Raw genomic sequence first — 21,631 nt, 5'->3', positions numbered from 1 at the left:
ACATTCCGAAGCCCCGTGCACTTATATGAAATTGCGTATAATCGAGCGCCCATTTTAAAAGCCTGCAAACACCCTATTCTGCCCCCTTTTCTGATGTGTTTTGATATTTTCAGGTAACTTTCAGGTTCAGACGCATGTAAAATAAAATGGTTGCTGCCTGTCGTGCATTTTGATCCTAGTCTTATCACAAGAGTGCAAATGATAAGCTATACAAGCCCCTGGTGTGTGTGTTTTGGAAAAGAAGGGGGAGTCATGCTGCCCCACTGCATGTTGGGCTTATCAATGTTGCTGAGTAGGCCCAAATTCCAGGAGGCAATGGATGACATTGCATAAAACACTCCTAGTGCTAAATTTTGAGTGTGAGTTTTTAGTAGATTTACTAGTGTAATTAATTACTGCTAGACCAGTGTATATATGCATAACATTTGTTGTTGTTTAGCCGTTTAGTCGTGTCTGACTTTTTGTGACCCCATGGACCAGAGCATGCCAGGCACTCCTGTCTTCCACTGCTTCCCGCAGTTTGGTCAAACTCGCGCTGGTAGCTTCGAAAACACTATCCAACCATCTCGTCCTCTGTCGTCCCCTTCTCCTTGTGCCCTCCATCTTTCCCAACATCAGGGTCTTTTCCAGGGAGTCTTCTCTTCTTATGAGGTGGCCAACGTATTGGAGCCTCAGCTTCAGGATCTGTCCTTTCAGTGAGCACTCAGGGCTGACAACAAAGACTTCAAGTAGTCCTGTCAAAATGCTTATTTCCCCATAGTGATTTTTGAATATGCTGACAGTACTGATCTGTGGGATCATTACTGCAAATACAATATATTGTTTTGTGATGCCCCAACTTTCTGTAACAGACTGTGTTTTAAACCAAATTTGTCTAACCAAACTGAAATAGGCTATTTGAGTATTCATGAAGGAAGCAAATAAACAATTTTGCTCAGTTTTCTTGATGTATATTTTTATAGCTATGACCTGGTGGAAAGGTAACATTCTAGAACCTCTTATCTACAGTTAGTGGATTACACATTTGATTACTGTGGTTATACCCCATGGGTTTGCACAAACTTTCCACCTCCCTCAGTGCCTCTCTGTCTAACCAGGATTGCCTTCACAATTTGACCCGTGTTTCAAAATGCATTTGCAAGCCATAGTTGGTTAGCAAGGCAATCCTGGTTAGCATTAATCATGGTTAGCAGTGATGGCAGATGCAATGCTTCTTAGCACTCTCACCAAATTGTAGTGAGAAGATTGCAAATGTTATATCTATGCCAAGCCTGAATCCCTATCAAAGATACATTCTTCTAAATATGTAAATATATAATCACCATTCACATTTTCCAGGAATTTGATCATTTTTTGGCTACAAAGTTTGCCACAGTGAAAAGATATGGTGGTGAAGGAGCAGAGAGCATGATGGGTTTCTTTCATGAATTGTTAAAGATGTGCTCATACAGTGGGGTGACGGATATCGTACTTGGAATGCCTCATCGAGGCAGACTTAATCTCCTCACCGGCCTTCTTCAGTTTCCACCTGAGGTAAGTGGGGTTTTTTCTTAGGTGTGACTAATTTTGATTTGAAAATACACATTTCCATAAAATTGGTGGCAAAAGCTGCAATGATGCTAGATTCTTCGGGGTCACCCTCTTAGACATGTTTAGAATTTCTTTTGACAACCCAAATGTAACAGTAACAAATATCTTAACACAAAACGATGCATTATTTAACTTGATGTGGAAAAGTCATGTGGAAATGCTGAAACCTTGACCAAAAAGCTTCATTTACTTTAATTTGTTAAATGTATCTACCTCCCTTCCTCCAAAAGGAATTTGAGGTGACAATTCCAAATAACCCACAAGATGAAACATCTGTGAGAAATATTTCTGCTATGTTCTTTCCTTGACATTCCTTGTCAAAATCATACAGTACTTGATACTTTCACCATTCAGACTGCTTTACATATGTTGCAAGTTCAGAGGATTTTCACCAAAACAGTAAAACAGTGCCACCATATAGTTACTCTGTGTTTCAACTGAATGTTAAATAGAACTAGTAGCAAATGCAGTATTCACAATTGTCTTTGTGACACAGGCCCCTAAACTCTAGCTGAAACATAATGGCTGCCTCACAATGGCAACTTCAAATGCTTCTACATAGCCATGGTTTTGTACGGAATTTGTCCCCCCAGTCCAGTGTTGCATCTTCTGATAAGCAAAGGCCTTTCCCGTCATGGTAGCAGATATTTTAAATTGTAGACACCTGGTGTGGAACCTGGGACCTGTGCAACTGTGCAGAACATGTGCTCTGGTACCTGAAGGCCTAATCCTGAAAGAGACTGCATGTGAACGCAGCATATGCAGAGCCAATATGGATAGAACAATGGAGCGAGTGGCTTCTAGGGAATCTTGGATTCAAACCCCCATTCAGCTGTGCCTTTGGGCTGGTCTCACTCTCTTAGGCTAACCTTCAAAGGGATTGTTATGAAGTGTAAATGGGACAACCCATGTATGAAGCTCAGAGTTCCTTGAAGAAAGTGAGGGCATAAACAGTATTAGGTCCATTGGAGCCAACTCATGGAGACCAAGGTCTCTTTGCCCCCAATAAAATATTTGAGGGGGCCAGGCCTCCTCTTGTGATTAGTTGTGCTGCATGGGGCTTACCTCCCTCCCCATTTTTTATTCAAGTTGGCAGGGTGGGCTGCAATAGAAGGAGGGCTGAGACTATTATTTTGAGACCTGAATCTAACAGGGGGAAGACCTGGGTCATTGCTCCAAAAGTTTGGGAACCCCTGTAATAGATGACTGCTTTTGTTCATCTACATTCAACATACTCTGCAAATGTGTTTGAAACTTCATATTCATCTTCTCCTGTGAAGCTGATGTTCCGTAAAATGCGAGGCTTGAGTGAATTTCCAGACGACTCACCAGCAATTGGAGATGTCCTATCTCACCTGACTGCTTCAGTGGACCTTGATTTCGGGTCTCACCGACCTATTCATGTCATCCTGTTGCCAAACCCTTCCCATCTAGAAGCCATTAACCCTGTGGCAGTTGGCAAAGCAAGGGGGAGGCAGCAGTCTCTGCTCGATGGGGACTACTCTCTAGACAGTTCTGCACAGCCTGGAGACAAAGTCATCTGCCTGCAGGTATTTTGTCAGCCAGTGAACAGGGTTCTGGAAGGGGTATCTTAACATTTCAGACAACTTGATGTGATGTAATGATATAGATAGGACTAATTCTCTGGTCACAGGAAATAGCCTGCAGACATATAGATCTGTTGTATTGTCAAAGCTGAGCAGGGCGCAGACTGATCAGTGCCTGGAAGAGAGGTTAAGAGCATGCTATTGGTTTAATTAAATCAGTGACAACATTTTACTTAGAATTCAAGTTCAAAAAAATATGGAAGGTCTGTGCCTTCTCTAGCAAGTTTCAGATTGAAAGTAGTGGCACTCTGCGCAGCGGTTTGGAATGTGGTGCTTCCTTGATTTCCTGGCAGATGAGTTGCTGCTGCTTCCTGGGAGCCAGCGTGGAAGGGGCTGGTGCATTTGCACAGTGCCAACCACCCTATCGCCCTGCCCCTCCCACTCTCCCAGTAAATAGCAGCAGTGCTTTGCTGGGAGGTCAAGTAAGTGCTGCCACCTCACCCCATCATCTGCCACTTTTGGAAAGCTACACTAAACCTCCTAACTAAAGATTATAGCTGAAACATTTTAATCCCTCCCCTGAACAAATAAGTCCCCTCAAATAACTGTCAGTGGTTTCTGACATAACTTCTCAATTTCTTTTTGTAATATAGGTTCACGGTGATGCATCTTTCTCTGGCCAAGGCATTGTTCCTGAAACTTTTACACTTTCCGGTCTACCACATTTTAGAATAGGAGGAAGCATTCATCTCATTGTTAACAATCAGTTGGGCTACACCACTCCAGCAGAGCGAGGGAGGTCATCTCTGTATTGCAGTGATATTGGTATGTATCATGGGATTCTGTGGAGGCGGAATGGTTATATGTTCTAAGGATTGAGAAGGTGAGTGTCTGTGACCAGCAGCGGAGTTTATGATACTACCAAGTGGGGTGGCTGCATGGGGCGCACCCCCAAGGGGGCAGGGCACAGAGGGAGCCCACTCTGTGCCCCTGGGTCATGCCCGTGGAGTGGAGCTGCGCTTGGGGTGTGAGAAAGCTGCCTTGGCAGGATCCTTGCGCATCACCACCCAGCCGAGGAGAGGGGTGGCAAATTTGCCACTTACTCTCCTCTCTCTGCCCCCAGGTCAGGCTTGACCCAGAAGTGGAGCTGCGGCTTGCAGGTTTGGGCCGTCACACAACAAAGCTTTATTTGCAGCTTCCTTGCGCACCAGAGCCAGGCTCTGATGGAGTGCCTGGTCGCACCCCCTCAAAAAAATGTTCCTGATGCCATGCCCCCCCCAGCCCCCACGCTTTGCCACTGTCTGTGACCAGTTTTGAAAGTTAACAACAACAGCAACAATAACAATAATTTACTTGTGCCCTGCCCATTGGACTAGGCTGCCTCTTGAGTGGTTTCCAACAGAATATAAAAACACACATGAAACTTCCTGATATGGGGCTGCCTTCAGGTGTCTATGGAAGGTTGTATAATTGGTTATTTCTTTGACATCTGGCAGGAGGGTGTTCCACAGGGTGGTGCCACTACCAAGAAGGCCCTTTCTGGGACAGTATTGCAGGGACAGTAGCTTCTACTTACTCTTATCACTTCTGAGTTCTTTTCCAGAAGTGAGAGGAGTTGGAGAGACTGGACCTGTATCTGAGAATGCTTATGGGGGGCATCACTGGTGAATGTGAAACTGCAAAAATATAAATAGACTGCTATATTTAAAGTGATTTAATTTAATTATAATCCTGGCTGGTGGCCACAGTGCACCAGACATGGTTTGTGACCAGCCAGGTGCTTGAGAATCTCTTCTGCTTTCGCATCCATAGGCAACAAAAACAGGAGGTGCTCCTGCCGCTCATGAACTGTCACACATTTCTGGTGAGCTGCATTTACCTTAAGTTGGGCATATGTTGTATGAGACTGAAATATTCTTTCTCCCATTCTTAGGCAAGATCGTTGGTTGTGCAGTTATCCACGTAAATGGAGATGACCCTGAAGAAGTAATCCGAGCCACTAGATTAGCTGTTGAATACCAGCGCCATTTTCGTAAGGACGTGATTGTGGATTTGCTGTGCTACCGGCAGTGGGGTCACAATGAACTGGATGAGCCATTCTTCACTAACCCCACCATGTACAAAATTATCAGGTATGGCTTAGTGCAGGGTCCAGGAACCTTTTTTGGGCTGAAGGCTGCATTCCCTCCCATGGAAAGCCATCTCAGCCACATTCTAGTAAGGCATTGGGCAAGGCCTACACACAATCAGATGCCCTTAATCAGGGGTGCCAACTTGAATAAAATATTGGTGGGGCCCATGTCATCCCTGCCCCACATCATTGATCACATGACGCAGTGCACATGCACCATTTGAATGGTAAAGCGAGATGAGCGCTGCAACCCCGGAGTCATTCGCGACTGGACTTAACTGTCAGGGGTCCTTTGCCTTTACCTTTTAAAGTAACACGAAGGTCTACATCTCAGAGACATTTTCTCCTCTGCTTTGATCTTCTTGTAGCAGTCCTTCTTGCAGAGGTAGAAGCTGCATTTGCACACTCTGAAAAACTCTAAATCCAATTTACTTCTCAGCAGCTCCCCTCCAAACAGTTAATAGGTGGAAAGGGACTCAGCAGGCCTGATGAAATCTATATGTGGGCCTTTCAAAAATATTTTTAAAATATTTAAATAAAATTCCTTCTGTAATGTGTAAAGTACAACTGTTTAAACAAGCATGCTCTACCTGGTCACTTTTATTTTGGAGAAAAAGCAGCTGTGGCTGGATTGGGAAAAAGCAGCAGACTGGATTGGGAGTCATTACTGGTTTTCTGCAGCAAGTCACTCCTTTGGGGTTGCTTTTTGCCCATTTGCTGTTTTCAGTGTGTGAAGAGATGCACAAGAGGCAGAGGGAGAGGGAGACAGGGAGAGGGAGAGGCAGAGGGAGAGGCAGAGGGAGAGGCAGAGGGAGAGGGAGAGGGAGAGGCAGAGGGAGAGGGAGAGGCAGAGGGAGAGGGAGACAGGGAGAGGGAGAGGGAGAGGGAGAGGGAGACAGGGAGAGGGAGAGGCAGAGGGAGAGGGAGAGGGAGACAGGGAGAGGGAGAGGGAGAGGGAGAGGCAGAGGGAGAGGGAGACAGGGAGAGGGAGACAGGGAGAGGGAGAGGCAGAGGGAGAGGCAGAGGGAGAGGCAGAGGGAGAGGGAGACAGGGAGAGGGAGAGGGAGACAGGGAGAGGGAGAGGGAGGCAGAGGGAGAGGGAGACAGGCAGAGGGAGAGGGAGAGGCAGAGGGAGAGGGAGACAGGGAGAGGGAGAGGCAGAGGGAGAGGGAGAGCGCACTCCCTCAGGTTTACAGGAGTGACTGACATTTACCCCATGCTTCCATTAATAAGCAGGTAGCCACATTCTGTACTAACTGGAGTTTCTGAACCGTTTTAAAAGGGCAGCAGAATGTAGAGGACATGACAGTAATCCAAATAATAGGCAATGCCATACATTGCAATACCATGTTTCCCCTCACAGGTCACGTAAGAGTATTCCAGACACTTACGCAGAGCATCTGGTAGCCCAGGGACTAATGACAGAGGAAGAAGTGTCTGAAATAAGGACTTCCTATTACTCTAAACTGAACGAACATCTTGCCAACATGACTTTGTACAGCCCTCCACCCACCAATCTTCAGGCGCATTGGAGTAACATGGTGGAGCCCTCGCCAAGGATCACCACATGGGATACCGGCATACCAATTCCACTCCTTCAGTTTGTTGGGGTCAAGTCTGTGGAGGTGCCAGCGGAAATGCAGCTGCACAGCCATATTCTGAAGACACACGCCCAGGTGCAAAAAATAAAATAAAATATGAAGTTAAACTAGCTGAAAGCACATGCCTGCAAGCTGGTCCAGCTCTTTCCTTGTGCACAAACAACACTAGGTGGCTTTAGGGAAGCCGACTAATTAGTTTTTTATAATTACATGCATTTGCATAGTGCAAAAAGCTCCTTTTTGTGACATACTAACAACTAAATAGTTTCCTGTAATATTTGCTTATAGGAAGGGATTACTGATTAGCTAAACAAAAGATTGAACTGTTACTGGATAATAGAAATATAACTATTGTACAGAAAGTTGCTTCTTTTTCATACACAAAGTAGCCAAAGCAGATAAACATGTGAAGTAGATAATGCAACTGAATCTCTTGATGATGTGTGATCCAGAAACCAGACAGAAGCTGGGTAGACCTTCCAGAAGTTGAGGTAACAAGGCTGTAATATTTGAATATTTTTGTTTTGTACAGTCAAGAATGCTGAAGATGGAAGAAGGAGTAAAGTTGGACTGGGCCACAGCTGAAACGTTAGCTTTTGGTTCTCTGCTCTGTCAAGGTATTTTATGTTTTGAAATATAATGGTTTTTCTATTGTGACTTCTTAGCTACCTTGTGTTCCTTGGGAAGCAAGAGGGATATGAGTTTTTAAAGTAAGTATCATGTACAAAAACTGCCCTCAAAAGTAATCAGTAGAATGCATCCAAAAGGAATACTTAGATACAAGCTCTAGAAGAAATGGATAAAGGGATGTTTCATCAAGAAGGGGAAACAATTTGGTTTTGAGATCTGAATAAAAGCCAGCATTGGTTTAAAGAGAATTCCAGGGTCCTTGGTATCTGTTGTTCTGTTGGCGACTGTGGTGCCTGGGCCCCCGGGGGTGGGCTTCCCTCATGACACCGGCATTGCTGCAGCTCACCAAGGCAGTGCAAGGGGGCAGCAAAGTCAGGGTGGCATGGACGCACCAGGGGAAGACCCCAGTGGCTCTGCTGCAGTATCCACACAGCCCTGCCCTGTCGGGAGGACACCGGCCACTCCAGGTTGGGTAGCTGTACTTTTACTCCATACTTTGCTTTATACAAAGGTTTTAATATTCGCCTGAGCGGACAGGATGTTGGCCGAGGGACATTTAGCCAGAGACACACAATGCTGGTTTGCCAAGAGACGGGTGAAACCTACATCCCTTTGAATCACATGTCGCCAGATCAGAAAGGTTTCCTTGAGGTAAAAGTTGCATTTTTAACTGAGCAGCATTTCATTGACATCATGGTCCTACTGTAATCTGCTGTTTATACTTCTGAAAAGCTGCTTCATAGCTAAGCTTTTGAACAGATGAAAACAAAGACCCCCCAGTTTTAAGCATGCTAGCTTGCTGAGTTTCTCGCAGTGTCATCAGAAGTCAGTGACCTTGAGGTCAATGGGACTTACTTCTGGGTAAATGTGTATGTTGCTACTTCCTATGTCCACCCCTGCATTAACCCTCTTTTAAAAAATAACTGGTAGCCTCCTGCAGTAGTTATGATTAAAAAAGAAAATGCTTTTTTGTGTGTGGCATGCATATTTCTTGACGAACCACTGTTTAGCTTACGAGTTCTCACATTCTTTCTCTGTTAGGTGAGCAACAGCCCCCTCTCAGAAGAAGCTGTGCTTGGCTTTGAGTATGGAATGAGCATTGAGAGCCCCAAATTGTTGCCTATTTGGGAGGCTCAGTTTGGTGATTTCTTTAATGGAGCTCAGATAATATTTGATACATTTATCTCTGGAGGTGAGATTCCAATGCCAGTGCCAAACAGAAATGCATTTAGATCTGTTTTTATTATTCTTGCTTCCTCACACGTGCTTCCCCTAATATCTCATCACTTCAGACTTTCTTTTTTATGTTGCTCCACATTTAATTAGGTTTCATTTTTATTTTAATGCTTTGTTAGCCACCTTAAGTGAGCTTCTAAAAGACAAGGCTTAAATTCTATTTAATTAATAGTTTCATTTGGGCCATTCACAATTCTAAATACTCTACTAGGGAGTAAGTCTCATGGATCAGACTTATTTCTGAGTAGACATACATAGGATTGTGCTGTTGGCTGATCACTCAGTGATTGGCAGCTGAGTATATGAGCTGTTTTCATGGAAAAGCATTGGGTGTGCAGTGGTATCGAGTGATAAGAAAGCCGTTTCTGTTGTGTATAGGCTTTGTGGTCATTTCACACACGCAGATCATGCTATAGCCCTCAGGTGTCATGTACAGATGTGTGAGCTCAGCCACAGTAGAGGTGACTTTCAGCTTGCAGCTTAATGTGTTTCTTATGTCCCAGAGGAAGATGTGTGAAACCTTTGGAATTGCAATATTGTAGTGTTTCAGAGATCTTTCTGAAGCAGCACACTTTGTTCTTTGGTCGCTATGTAAACAATAAGAGGAAAGTGTAAGTGAATGTTCATAAAATCTGACTTCTGTATCAATTGAAGTGTATCACAAATGGTCTTTCCCGCAGCAAGAAGAGCAATTAGATACTATATTAGCTGAAGGATGGGTAAGATCACAACATAGAAAGTGACCCATTCTGAGTGAATCATAGAATCATAGAATCATAGAGTTGGAAGAGACTACAAGGGCCACCGAGTCCAACCCCCTGCCAAGCAGGAAACACCATCAGAGCACTCCTGACATATGGTTGTCAAGCCTCTGCTTGGCTTTGATGAGGATCTTCTTGTGTGGACTGTGATAATGTATAATCCTGGCATCAAAAATGAATCAGTCTTCCTTTCTCCACTCCAGGGGAAGCAAAGTGGCTTCTACAGAGTGGAATAGTTGTTCTTCTCCCGCATGGGTATGACGGTGCTGGACCGGAGCATTCTTCTTGCCGAATTGAACGTTTCTTGCAGGTAGCCAGACATGACATGTTCTACAAGCTCATGCTTCCCATGCTTTACATGCATAAGGTTCCGGGTTCAATTTTTGGCATCTCTAGGTTCATCTCTAGGCTGTCAATGGCTATGATTGTTGTTATTTACTAAATTTGTATGCCGCCCTTCATCTGTAGATCGCCGAGCAGTTCACAACATAAAAATACAACATAAAACAAAAAAATACAGGATGCAAACAAGAACAAGCGCAAGCCAATAACACTCCCTCTCCTCACCCATGATGGTTGTATATTACTTCTTAATGTAAGCTACTAGGAAATGAGAGCAGGGAAGGGATCTTGCTAGTGGGCTGCTGTGGGAAACGGGGCCTGGGGCTGGATAGCTGTTACTGTTCATATTCTGGGAAAGGTGAGGCTGACACTTCCAGCACTGTCTTATACCACATCAGGTAGTTTCCAGCTCAGCTATGTTCAGACTTGGCCAGGATGAGAGAGGTGCTTTTTACATGGCTATATTGTGAAAGATTGTTCTAGAGAATCTGTCCTGCTACGCACCAGTCAATTGTAGAGAAGTTTGCAGACACAAATTGCCATTGCAATTTATAAAACTACAGGTGAGGAACTCAAAACTATATCCTTGTTCTTCCTGTGTGCAGTAATTATTCTGTCTGTGGTGTTTCTTCCTGTTCTTGTAAGATGTGTCTTTCTTTCCCCTGGCTCTTGCTATAAATAAAAAATTGTCCAGTAGCACCTTAGAGACCAACTAAGTTTGTTCTGGATATAAGCTTTTGTGTGCATGGACACTTACCCCTTACCTTTCCTGCCCCGACCTGGCCACAGTGATCCATGCGACAGTCATGTCCAGGCTTGACTACTGTAATTCGCTCTACGTGGGGCTGCCCTTGAAGCTGTCCCAGAAACTCCAGCGGGTGCAGGATGCTGCAGCAAGGCTCCTCACGGGGTCTCTGCCATGGGAGCATATTCACCCAGTGCTTTTCCAGCTGCACTGGCTCCTGGTGGAGTACAGGGTCAGATTTAAGGTGCTGCTTTTGACCTTTAAAGCCCTTCACGGCCTCGGACCCTCGGACTTATGAGACCGCCTCTCCCGGTATGCCCCACGGAGAGCCTCAAGGTCCATAAATAGCAACACCGTAGTGGTCCCGGGCCCTAAGGAAGTTAGATTAGCTTCAACCAGAGCCAGGGCCTTTTCAACTGTGGCTTCGGCCTGGTGGAACGCTCTGCCTCATGAGACCAGGGCCCTGCAGGATCTGATTTCTTTCCGCAGCGCCTGTAAGACAGAGTTGTTCCGCCTGGCCTTTGGCTTGGAGCCAATTTGATTCCCTCCCTCTCTTTCTTTTTTCTTTTCCTTCTCCTCCTGTGATGCTACATTTTAATATTTTAATGTTTTAATATTTTAATGTTGTATTGTAATTTTGTTTTTAAGTTGTAATCATTCAACTTGTTTTTATTATTGCTTGTAAGCCGCCCTGAGTCTGGCCTTGGCTGGGAATGGTGGGGTATAAATAAAAATTATTATTATTATTATTATTATTATTATTATTATTCAGATACTGGTTGTTGCTGTTATCCATCATGCCTTGGGCAAAGCTGATATCCCATTGTTGTTTCAGAAATTTCTCTATTGCTCTGTCCCTGTGCTCGTTGTTTTGCAACTTTAAAAACAGCAGCTGTACTTGTTTTTTTTAATTTGTTTTGCATTTTTTGTTCATTTGTTTCACAGATGTGTGATAGCTCAGAGGAGGGTGTGGATGGTGACCATGTCAACATGTGTGTTGTGCACCCAACAACCCCAGCACAGTATTTCCACTTACTCCGTAGACAGATGGTTCGAAACTTCCGGAAACCTTTGATTGTTGCTTCTCCAAAAACTCTGCTCAGGTTGCCTGTGCGTAGAAAGATTTATTGCTTTGCTTGCTACTCCTAATTATTCTAAAACATCACTTGTTAGCACAGCCACATACTGTCAAAATTACAGTTTTTTCATGTAGGTCCTGTAACTTCCTTTGTAGTTCCAATAACATATGGGTGAATGGACCTCTGGACGGCGGCAGCGGTGTGGTTAATTCCCACCTGAATGTTGCCAACCTGGGTGTGGGAGCTAACCATGTTACTGGACCTACACATGTGATCCCTTTGTATGTACCTCGGGTTAAGAACTTAATTCGTTCCGGAGGCCCGTTCGTAACCTGAAACTGTTCTTAACCTGAGGTACCACTTTAGCTAATGGGGCCTCCTGCTCCACCGCGCGATTTCTGTTCTCATCCTCAAGCAAAGTTCTTTAACCCGAGGTACTATTTCTGGATTAGCGGAGTCTGTAACCTGAAGCGTCTGTAGCCTGAGGTACCACTGTATTACCAAAATGCCATTGGAAAAAAAACCAGGGAAGTAAATCTGTGTTGCTCTGGATTCATCCTATGCTGTATTAGGCATAAGATGTTTGGAAGGGTCATTTTTTAAAATTTGACTCTAACATACCTACATTATTGAACATAATCTGTTATTTAAATGACCTTTCTATGTGTTTAATATTTTACATTTCATCTAACTTCTAACCCATTCATCAAAATTTTTATGTGAAAGATCTATCACTTCAGTGGGATATAATTGTCTTGCACTTTTGACTATTCATGGATGTTTATCAAGAATCTTAGACATCTTAATGACCAAACAGTTTTATTAGCTAGTATTTCCATATTTGTTCCTAAGTTGTCCCCAGCTAGTCATATAAATCCGGTGCTTTTTTCTGGGGGGGGGGGGTGCGAGGATACGAAGACCCCTCAACATTTTGTGACTCCTAAGTTTGGCCTCATTGAGGGGCAGTATTTCAATATGAGAAGGAAAAAGAGTACCCCTAAACATTTCTTTTAGAAAAAAAACACTGTATAAATCTAATGGTTCTGAAATTTGTCATGCTTAGACACTTTACAGTTGCTGAGTGAAATATCTAGCTCTTCAAATGTACTTGATATGCATACATTCAGCCCCCCCCCTTTCCTTTCTATAGGCTGCTGCGTCAAGCTTAGTAGAAATGGCCTCAGGAACAACGTTCAGACCAGTTATTGGTGATTCGACGGTGGATCCTAAAAAGTAACTGGAACTGCGGTCTTGTATTTAGTATTCAACATTCCAAATAGTAGCAGGCAGTAAAATAGCACGATAGCGCATGAGGAAGTGAAAAATTTAAGCATGATGGAGACTCATAGATTTAGAATGACGATTAAGGCTTCAATCCTATACCTGCTTACCTGGAAGTAAGCCCTGTTTAATGCTGTCAGGATCCAATGGCTTGAGTAAAACATGTTTCTCTGATTTAACTAGTTGCTTTTGGTTATGTCCATAAAAGACAGGAGTGGGGTGCTGGATATTCACCCTTTTGCTTTGTGGGTGACTGGATTACCAGCTGGAAGACTGACAGGGGCCTGCCATTGCCATATTGAGCTGGCAGGATTGTGTATATCTGACATGGTCCTATGGGATAGATTGGATTAACGCATGTACTGCTACCTGGAGACAGGTAGGGATGTAGGGTGCATGTACAAGTGGCAATACACACCTGGTCCCTGTTTGCCTGTGCTGAGTCTCCTGTTCCTTTTGCGCTCAGGCCCCTGGGATGTCTTGTTCCCTGTAAAGTCATCGGTTTCGGTTGTACGTGCCTATAGTATAAAAGCAGAATCATTATCTTCATATTATTTCCTAGATTTATATCCTGCCCTTCTTCCAAGGCAGAACAAGAGCAATGTTTTAAACCTAAAAAAACCCCAAACACCTCTGTGGGGGGAGTGCCCAAAGTCACCCAGTGAGTAGCATGGATGACCAGGAGATTGAAGCTGGGTCCATGCATAGCCCACGGGTGAGCAGCCTCTTTTATGCAGCCTGAACGTTTTTTATGCTGCACTCAAGGTCTGAAACTTCCTCATTCTTCTCTTCCATCATCTCCTTATTTTTCATAATTTAAAGTGTTTCTCCCCTCTTTCTATGTAGCTTCTGAATAGCTGGATATCTTGTGAAAATAAACTGACTTTTAAAAAATGTTTTCCTTTTCCTTAAGAAGCGAAGCCCCACTCCCAGCTGTCTGAGGCAAATTGGCAGGCTTCTCCCGTGTTCTGTGTCTCTAAATGCTTCTCTTTCCCCTCCTTGAAGTATATATTTTAAGCACCCACTCTATTATTCTGATTGCAAATTGTTTTAACTAATTTTAATACTGTATTCTTAACATGACATGTAACCTGCCCTGGGACCTTATAGTGAAGGGTGGGTGAGAAATCTAGTATCTAAAAACAATATTGTAGTACACTAAAGTAAAGTAGGAATTACTTTCACTTGCTTTTCAGAACCATAGGTGTATTGGTCTTTTTATTATTTTATATTATTTTAAATCCCATGCTTACTTATTTGAGTAAAACCTCATCAAACTCAGTGGAGCTTACCGTACTTCTAATTAGACCTGCATACGGCTGGGAATTCTAATCTGAGGTAAACCATGGTGAAAATTGGAGTAGGGCAGTCTTTATTCCAGAGTAGTTAATCCAGAACGCATTTATCTTTGGCTCAGCCTAGTCTCTGTTCTTGTTCCACCCATTACTGACATGCAGTTCCTGAAATATTACTCCTGAGAGTTTACAGCTCTCTAAAGAAAACAGGTTGCCCATCTCTGCTTTAACCACTAGACTGGCTCGCTTTTAAGTTAATCAGACATCAACATCTGGGTGTGTGAATGGAATAGATGCATGGTCTTTTTAGGAATTGTGTTTCCTGAGCACTTAAATCTTCTTAATGTTTTAACTCCATTGTCTTTGGATCCTTTAAATTATTCCAACCTTTCTTCCGTGCAGTGTGAGCAGAGTAATTCTCTGTTCTGGAAAACATTACTATTCTCTGTCAAAACACCGGGAGATGCTTGAAGAAAAGAAGCAAAATACAGCAATTATCAGATTAGAAGAACTGTGTCCTTTTCCGACAGAAGCTCTTCAGCAAGAGATGAAAAAATTTACTAATGCAAAAGGTTGGTGGGCTCGTGACTCTTCAAAAGGACTTGGCCAAAGCCTGTTCACTTAGCTGCTTTAGACTAATGTGCTGCAGTCCTTTGAGGACAGGGGCTCTAAAGCTTAATAATAAGAGGCTGTGGCCAACTTTGACGGAACCTATAGAGACCTCCCCATTTGGCCCACCAGGCTCTTTTCCCAAAGCCACACCCACTTGTGTAGCGTCAGGTGTGGGGAAGGTAGAAGCTGATGCAGGGGGAGTTCAATCCTGCTCAGCTTGGTTGTACCATCCAGTTTCCGTGTGGTGTCCAAATCCTGCTTGGGTAGTATGTCGCACCCCCAAACACACACACAATTGAGGGCCAATTATGGCAGTTTGGCAAGACAACCCACCTGTCAATCAACTATTATCAATATGACATCAGATGATTGAGACGTGGGTGGTCCTGCCAACTTGTCAACGTTGGTCCTCAGGGGAGCTGGAGATAAAGATCTGGCCCACTAGGCCTACAAGGGTTTTATTTATTTATTCTATTTACATATAACCTTTATCTTCCCAGAAGCACAAATGGTTGCACATGGCTCTCTTCCTCCCCATTTCATCTCACAGCAGCCCTGTGAGGGAGGTTAGGCTAAGCGATGGCGACTGGCCCAAGGTCACCCAGGAAGCTTCATGGCTGAGTGGGAATTCAAACTCTGCTCTCCCAGGTCCAGCACTCTAAAACCATGATGCCACACTGGTTCCTCTCCCCTGATATATAAGCAGAGGAGAGCCTATGGATTAGCCAGAATTCATAGAACAAACCAGTACCTATTGTTGCCTCTTATTTTTTACTCAGAATTTATATGGAGTCAAGAGGAGCCACAGAATATGGGGCCCTGGGCGTTTGTGTCACCAAGATTTGAGAAGCAACTGGCCTGTAAGGTAAGATTCTAGTATTGTGTGACATTGGGGTAAGTTACTCATTAGCTGAGCCTTAAATGCCTCAAATCAGTTTTTGCCATTCTTGCTACCACAATGGGCTGAAGACTAAGCAGGTTTGTATTTGCTTAGACCATGGGGGTCCACTAATAGGGCTCCCCAGGTGGTCTCCATGGCCAGCCTGAAGCAGGCAGGGTAAGGTGCTCCTTAAGGTTTGGTAACCAGATGTCCCCGTTTCCCGGGGACATTCCCCGGATTTACAAATCTGTCCCCGGACAAAGTCCGTCCCTGGAATGTCCCCGGATTTCATTTAATGTCCCCGGATTTATATTTTAAGTGTTGTAGATTTATTAGTAGGGAATGAATGTTGTGTGATTGGTTCAACAGCACACAACACATCGTATGGGGACTTCCGGTGAGGCAAAATGGCGGGCGCTACAGCAGCGAGCAGCTCCTGAAGCCAGCCAGAGCCAACTGCGCTACCAGGCTGGCTCTGGGCTGCTGAGACTGCTGCTGCCGCCGCTACTGCCGAGGGGGAACCGGGGATGCCTGGCGCGTCAACTGGGGGAACCGCTGACCCCCTCCCCCACGACCTAAATCAAGCCAGGAGCGAGAGCGCCTGGCCACCCAGCTGACTGCCCAGCGGTGCTCCAGGGCCAGGAAAGCCCTGGAGTTGATGCAGGGAGAAGGAGGAGAGGAGAAGGAGAAGGAAGAGAGAGAGAGAAAGAGGAAGGAGAAAAAAGGGGGGAGCCCCGACCTTGCTGTGCCACTGCCACTGTCACCATTGAGGGGGAGGAAAAAGTGTCTCCGGATTCTTTGAAAAAAATCTGGTAACCTTACCTTAAGGTAACCTGGTCCTGAATTGTTCATGGCTTTGTATACAAGAACTTCGAACCTGGAGTTATGCATATCAGTTTGAGTTCCATGATAGGCAGAACATAAATGTTATAATAGTAATGGATTTTTACTGATTGATAGCATTGTATTCTAGCAGTACCTATAGGCAATGCTAGAACTTTTTAATGTTGCACACCACCCTGGGAGCTTTTGATATATAAGTTGAATAAACAACAACAACTTGGATTTCAGTGGAATTAAAACTGAAATCCTCTCTCTACTTTTTTGGGAACAAAACCCAATGAACACAGTGAGACTTCCTTCTGAACAATTACAGGCCTGTAAAACATACCCAATACATTTTCTTGCAAAATGTGGGAGACTTTTGATCAATTTCTGTTTTTTTAAAGGAGCTTTGGTTCTAAACCACATAGGAGCATCCCACTTGTCTGTTTTGCCTGTGGCCGGTTTAAGGAGCTAGTTGTGCAGTTCTAAGGGGGTCTTCTAATGTTGGCTTCCTGAGATGTATGCTGAAGCCAAGACAGAGCCATAGAAGAGAAAATAAAAAAGGGTGCATACCGGCTATGTAGTACAGGTTTATCTTTCACAATAATATTGTTTGCAGAATAATGGTGAAGACTGCAGTCGTGCACATAGTTTGGCTTGGACTCCTATTCCAAGTACATCTACTAGGGAGTTGTTGTTACAGATAGGTAGCCGTGTTGGTCATAGCCGTGTTGCCATAGTCAAAATTAAAAAAAATCCTTCCAGTAGCACCTTAAAGACCAACTAAGTTAGTTCTTGGTATGAGCTTTCATGTGCATGCACACTTCTTCAGGGAGTTGTTGTTGCTTTTGGCATCCGTCTGTCTCAAGAGACAATGGAGTGCGCCTTTGTGGGTGAAAGCAAAGTGCTGGAGAATCACAGCACCCACTGTGGCTGCAGAGACCGGTAACTTATAGCTGCTCCCTCCTGTGTTTTGGCAGCGCTGAAGTGACCACTGCAGGGCACAAGCCTGGGCAGTGCCTATGGAAATTCTGGGCTGCCCATATGACAAGACCGCCTCTCATCCTCACTGATGAAACCCATTAAACACAGCCAGGTTAATTCCGAGTAAACATGCTAAGGATTGTGTTGCTCCATTTGAGTCAGGTAGCCTGTGTGCAAGATTGCAGCCCAGTTTATTAATTTAATAACTGTTTAATTTGGACAGAGAATAAGTAGTTTGTAATGCTGCCTTTCCAACTTAATTGCAGCTCCATCTTGTAAGTAGACCTGCGTTACCAGCACCTGCAGTGGGCATTGGAATGTTACACCAAAAACAGCAGGAAGACCTTCTCACCAAAACATTTGCTTGAGACCTATGAACTGCGTTAATTCTTGAAGGTTAAAACAAGGTATTAGTGAATGAGAATGTTACAAACCTGAATGTGATCATGAGGCATGTTGTTTACAATTGTATATTGGGTACAAGCCAGCTAAAGTTAATTTCAGTGTATACTTAAGCATGTATTTAAATCTGCACCCTTGGATGGAGCGTAAGTGCATTTATCTGTATTTTGATCTTTCCTATTGCAATTTGCTCATGTTTAGGTAAGAAATCTTTTAAAAATAAAATAAAATAATTTTTAAATTAAACATCTTCATGCAGCTCCTAAAATCTGAGACTCATAATGATACCCATAATGACTTCCCACTTTTGTGCATTATTTGTTGATGGCAAAAGTTTTTCATGAGCAAAACCCTTCTAAATTCAAGCACACCAACTCAGACATGTCATGCACAGAAGGTTGACCACAGCTGAGTGCAGCTCTCTGTCTGGAAAAGGATAGCTACCCTTGGCTTAAATCATGGTAGATTATTGTAACTGTAGTTTAAAAAGAAATTATTAAAGCTTGCTGGGTGTTGTTGTTTTTTTTAATGAGTGGGCCTTGTAGGTCTAAATTATAAAAACAGATGTGATGGAAAAAAATGTTCCTCAGCTGTATCACTTTAGGCAGTAGGTGGGAAAATAACTCAACTGAGTGGATGGGATCCCTGCATATGAAAAACTATCATAATCTTAATCCTGACATCCAGGGCTTTTTTTCAGCTGGAATTTGCCAGAACTCAATTCCATCACCTCTCAGGTGGGCGCCATTGCCATAATAAGAGAACAAGAGAGGCATGCATGGTGAGATCTAGAAAAATAGCGCCGCTGACATCTATGGTTCCGCGTGCTGTGAATTTGTTTTATTGGGAGTATTTATTCAGTCATGCAATCCCCTAGCTAAAGTCAAAAGTGATACAACCCAGGGATGGTTTTACCAATACATCTGTGTTACTTCTGGGCCTGGCATGCAAAAATTTTGCCTTATGCTTTGCCCCGGCTGTCCTCAAGTAGAGATGGGAAGGCCTGGGAAAAACCCAGAAGAATTGGGGGGGGGAACAGGTTTTTTTTCCGCCTCCCCCCTCCGGCTTCAAAATTTCTGGAAATTTTACATCTTTAGTCTTGCTGCAGTTGGTGTACATGTGGGTAGCAGCCTGTTTGCAGGGCAAGGAGCAAGAGCCCCTCTTGGGCTTAGCTTCCAGCAGTTCCAACTGCAAGGAAGCTCATTGGGCTGGAGCACTGGCCTGAGGGGGCTGGCAATGCCCTTTTTCTACCCTGAAGTGCCATCCTCAAAGGGACAACACAAAATTATTCCCTGTGCCTTGCATTTTCCATTGTATTCTTCATATCTGCAATCCAGGCCTTAAGTGGGTTGTGAAGTTTTCCCAGTTGGTTCATATGTCAAGAGTAGTGACTGAAGAAATGTCATTTTGTAAGGTTTTACTGCAATGCACTTCTAAGTTAGCCTGCCTACCTTTATCAGAACATTGGGAGATTTGATCATGTTCAAGTCCCTGTATTTTTCTATAGTGCAGCTAAGATCAGTTTCTGGGGGATAATTTAGAGTGAGAAAGTAAGTGTTAAAACCTTCCCCAGCACCACTGCTCCAATTGTATTCAGGCTTGCAACTATTTTACTTTATAGTAAAACAAGGCAATGCCAAAGTATGGGGCAATATTATCACAGGGCTCACTAAGAACTTAATACCAATCTTTGAATACTTTTCTTGAAATTTTGCTATATTGCTGCTTTCTAGGAGAATGGGGGGGGGGGAATGACAATATAAATTTAATATGTTCCATTGTAATAAAAATGAAACTTCTGGATCACTTGGAAGTCTCAAAGGTTTTTATTACTCAAATAAAAGGCTTACATGGCTGGTTACTTGTGCAGCCCAACAGGCAGGATCCCTTGTCCTCTGGCACACCCCTCCCCCTTCTTACCTAGTATGGAGCCAGGCAGGTACATATATCAACACACTTTGGGCAAGAAAATTTCCCTCCCAAATGAGCATTTTCTTCCTCCCCATCTCTCATATATGCTGCTACAGAAAGTACAGCAGATTCTTATGTGCTCAGCAGTTGGCCCAATAGCGTATTGGTGAGAAAGCAAGAGTGGTTGCAGTGTGTGCTTTTTAGATATTTGTGCACCTGAAACAAAATATCAAATCAATGTACTCTTTCTCCCCTGCAACTGTGGGCGAGAGCTTACCCGCCATCCACATGCACAGATGGGAGATTGAGTCTTCAGGAAGGTAGCAATTCAGTCGTTTTATGGTTTCCTAAACAGAGTTACCTCCCCAATTCTCCCCTCTCCGTGTTGCAAATTTGGGGGCATAAAATCATGTTCCTATTGAACGATGGCTAAAGCTGGCCTTGTCTATCAAATGTTTCAAATAGCTTGATAGCATCTGTTCATGAGTTATTCACCACCAACAGCATATAGATCAATATGGCTAACTTGACCCGACAATCCATCACCCCCTTTCCACACACGCAAACAAATCTTACTGTAGTTTATCAAAGGCAATCAACCATTCCCTGCCCGCTCTTCTCTCACTGCCAACATAAACCAGCAAAGGAACAGAAAGAACCTGCCCAAGTGAGGCTGACACAAAAACCTCACATACACCAATTTTGAAAAAAAGGGAAAATAACATGCACATTTACCACCCCCCCTCTCCCCACCACCCTCTCCATCCACCTCTCCCCCCCCCCCATGGAATGGAATTTGTGCATATGAAGCTCACACATTCCCCAGACTCTTCTGCTTTCTTTTACTCACCACATTATGCTTCTGCAATTTGTTCAGGCACCAGTTTGGAGTGAACTGGACAGCACTGGGTTTTGGGGTGACAGCTATGACCCCAGGTTTGAGTAGCAATTGCTGCAAAAGTGTTGGTTTTGGGGTGATAGCTGTGACCCCAGGTTTGAGTATGTTGTAAGCCAGAAAATAGCTTATCTCCTGAGTTTACGCCAATAAAACTCAGAAATGTGAGGAGTTAGGAGTCCAATGTTTATTGCAAAGCTTACAAAAGGTTACAGTCGGATCATTCCACAAATCTGCAACCCCACCCAGTGGTCCAGGCAGTGGTATTTATAAAATTTCAAACAAAGCATCTCAATTTCCACCAAACATACATCATTACCTCATTTCATGTTTAACACACATGCACAACAGGCACTGGTAATTTCTGCTGATTATGCTCTGATTCCCACCCGGTTCTATTACATTGTATTAGTGTGCATGTTGGGAACCTATATTATGTGCAGCCATTTGCACCATGTAGCAACTTATGTTCTAGCTTTGAGTTGTATCTTTGTGATTCACATGTTAGCTGTATTTCTGCCCCAATTTTGGGGGTGGGGGGGCCACTTGCAAAATCATCAGTTTCATAAAGTAACAGGCAACCACAACATCTCTATTGGCAGTACTCAAGGATTTACAGGGGTACACATTACCACATTTATTGTGGCCCTTTGGGCCACTGCCACAAGTAGAATTTGCTCAATGCTATTCTGTGGTGGGGTGCTGTAAAACAGGGGTTGGCAAACTAAGGCCCGGGGGCCGGATGCAGCCCCCCAGGCTCGTAAATCCGCGTGTGCTGCGGCTTCGGATTGGCTGCTCGTCCACAAGGCCAGTGAGCGTGCACAGTGCGTCCTCCTTCAGGTCCGGAGGCAGCAGCGGGACTGGCTTGCCGGGCATTTATATTT

At 44.0% G+C, this 21,631-nt stretch overlaps 1 protein-coding gene across 1 annotated transcript in view; it reads left to right on the top strand.

The window, feature by feature from the left end:
- The window catches only part of DHTKD1 (dehydrogenase E1 and transketolase domain containing 1), a gene marked incomplete at its 5' end in the record, with an annotated part of 60,826 nt that overhangs the window by 4,628 nt on the left and 34,567 nt on the right, over window positions 1-21,631 (top strand). Inside the window, 14 exons of the mRNA XM_081212208.1 lie at window positions 1,339-1,533; window positions 2,871-3,140; window positions 3,791-3,962; window positions 5,071-5,269; window positions 6,632-6,944; window positions 7,402-7,486; window positions 8,011-8,150; window positions 8,541-8,691; window positions 9,700-9,806; window positions 11,529-11,693; window positions 12,813-12,895; window positions 14,641-14,810; window positions 15,630-15,715; window positions 17,806-18,091. Of these exons, the coding sequence (XP_081068334.1) occupies window positions 1,339-1,533; window positions 2,871-3,140; window positions 3,791-3,962; window positions 5,071-5,269; window positions 6,632-6,944; window positions 7,402-7,486; window positions 8,011-8,150; window positions 8,541-8,691; window positions 9,700-9,806; window positions 11,529-11,693; window positions 12,813-12,895; window positions 14,641-14,810; window positions 15,630-15,715; window positions 17,806-17,907 (2,238 nt within the window). The 3' untranslated portion in view covers window positions 17,908-18,091. The remainder of the gene's footprint in view (window positions 1-1,338; window positions 1,534-2,870; window positions 3,141-3,790; window positions 3,963-5,070; window positions 5,270-6,631; window positions 6,945-7,401; window positions 7,487-8,010; window positions 8,151-8,540; window positions 8,692-9,699; window positions 9,807-11,528; window positions 11,694-12,812; window positions 12,896-14,640; window positions 14,811-15,629; window positions 15,716-17,805; window positions 18,092-21,631) is intronic.

This window comes from Podarcis bocagei (assembly GCF_964188305.1).
Source record: "Podarcis bocagei genome assembly, chromosome: 10".
NCBI lineage: Eukaryota > Metazoa > Chordata > Lepidosauria > Squamata > Lacertidae > Podarcis > Podarcis bocagei.
Note: the sequence above shows the minus strand (reverse complement) of the source record. Positions and strands in the feature narration are given on the sequence as shown.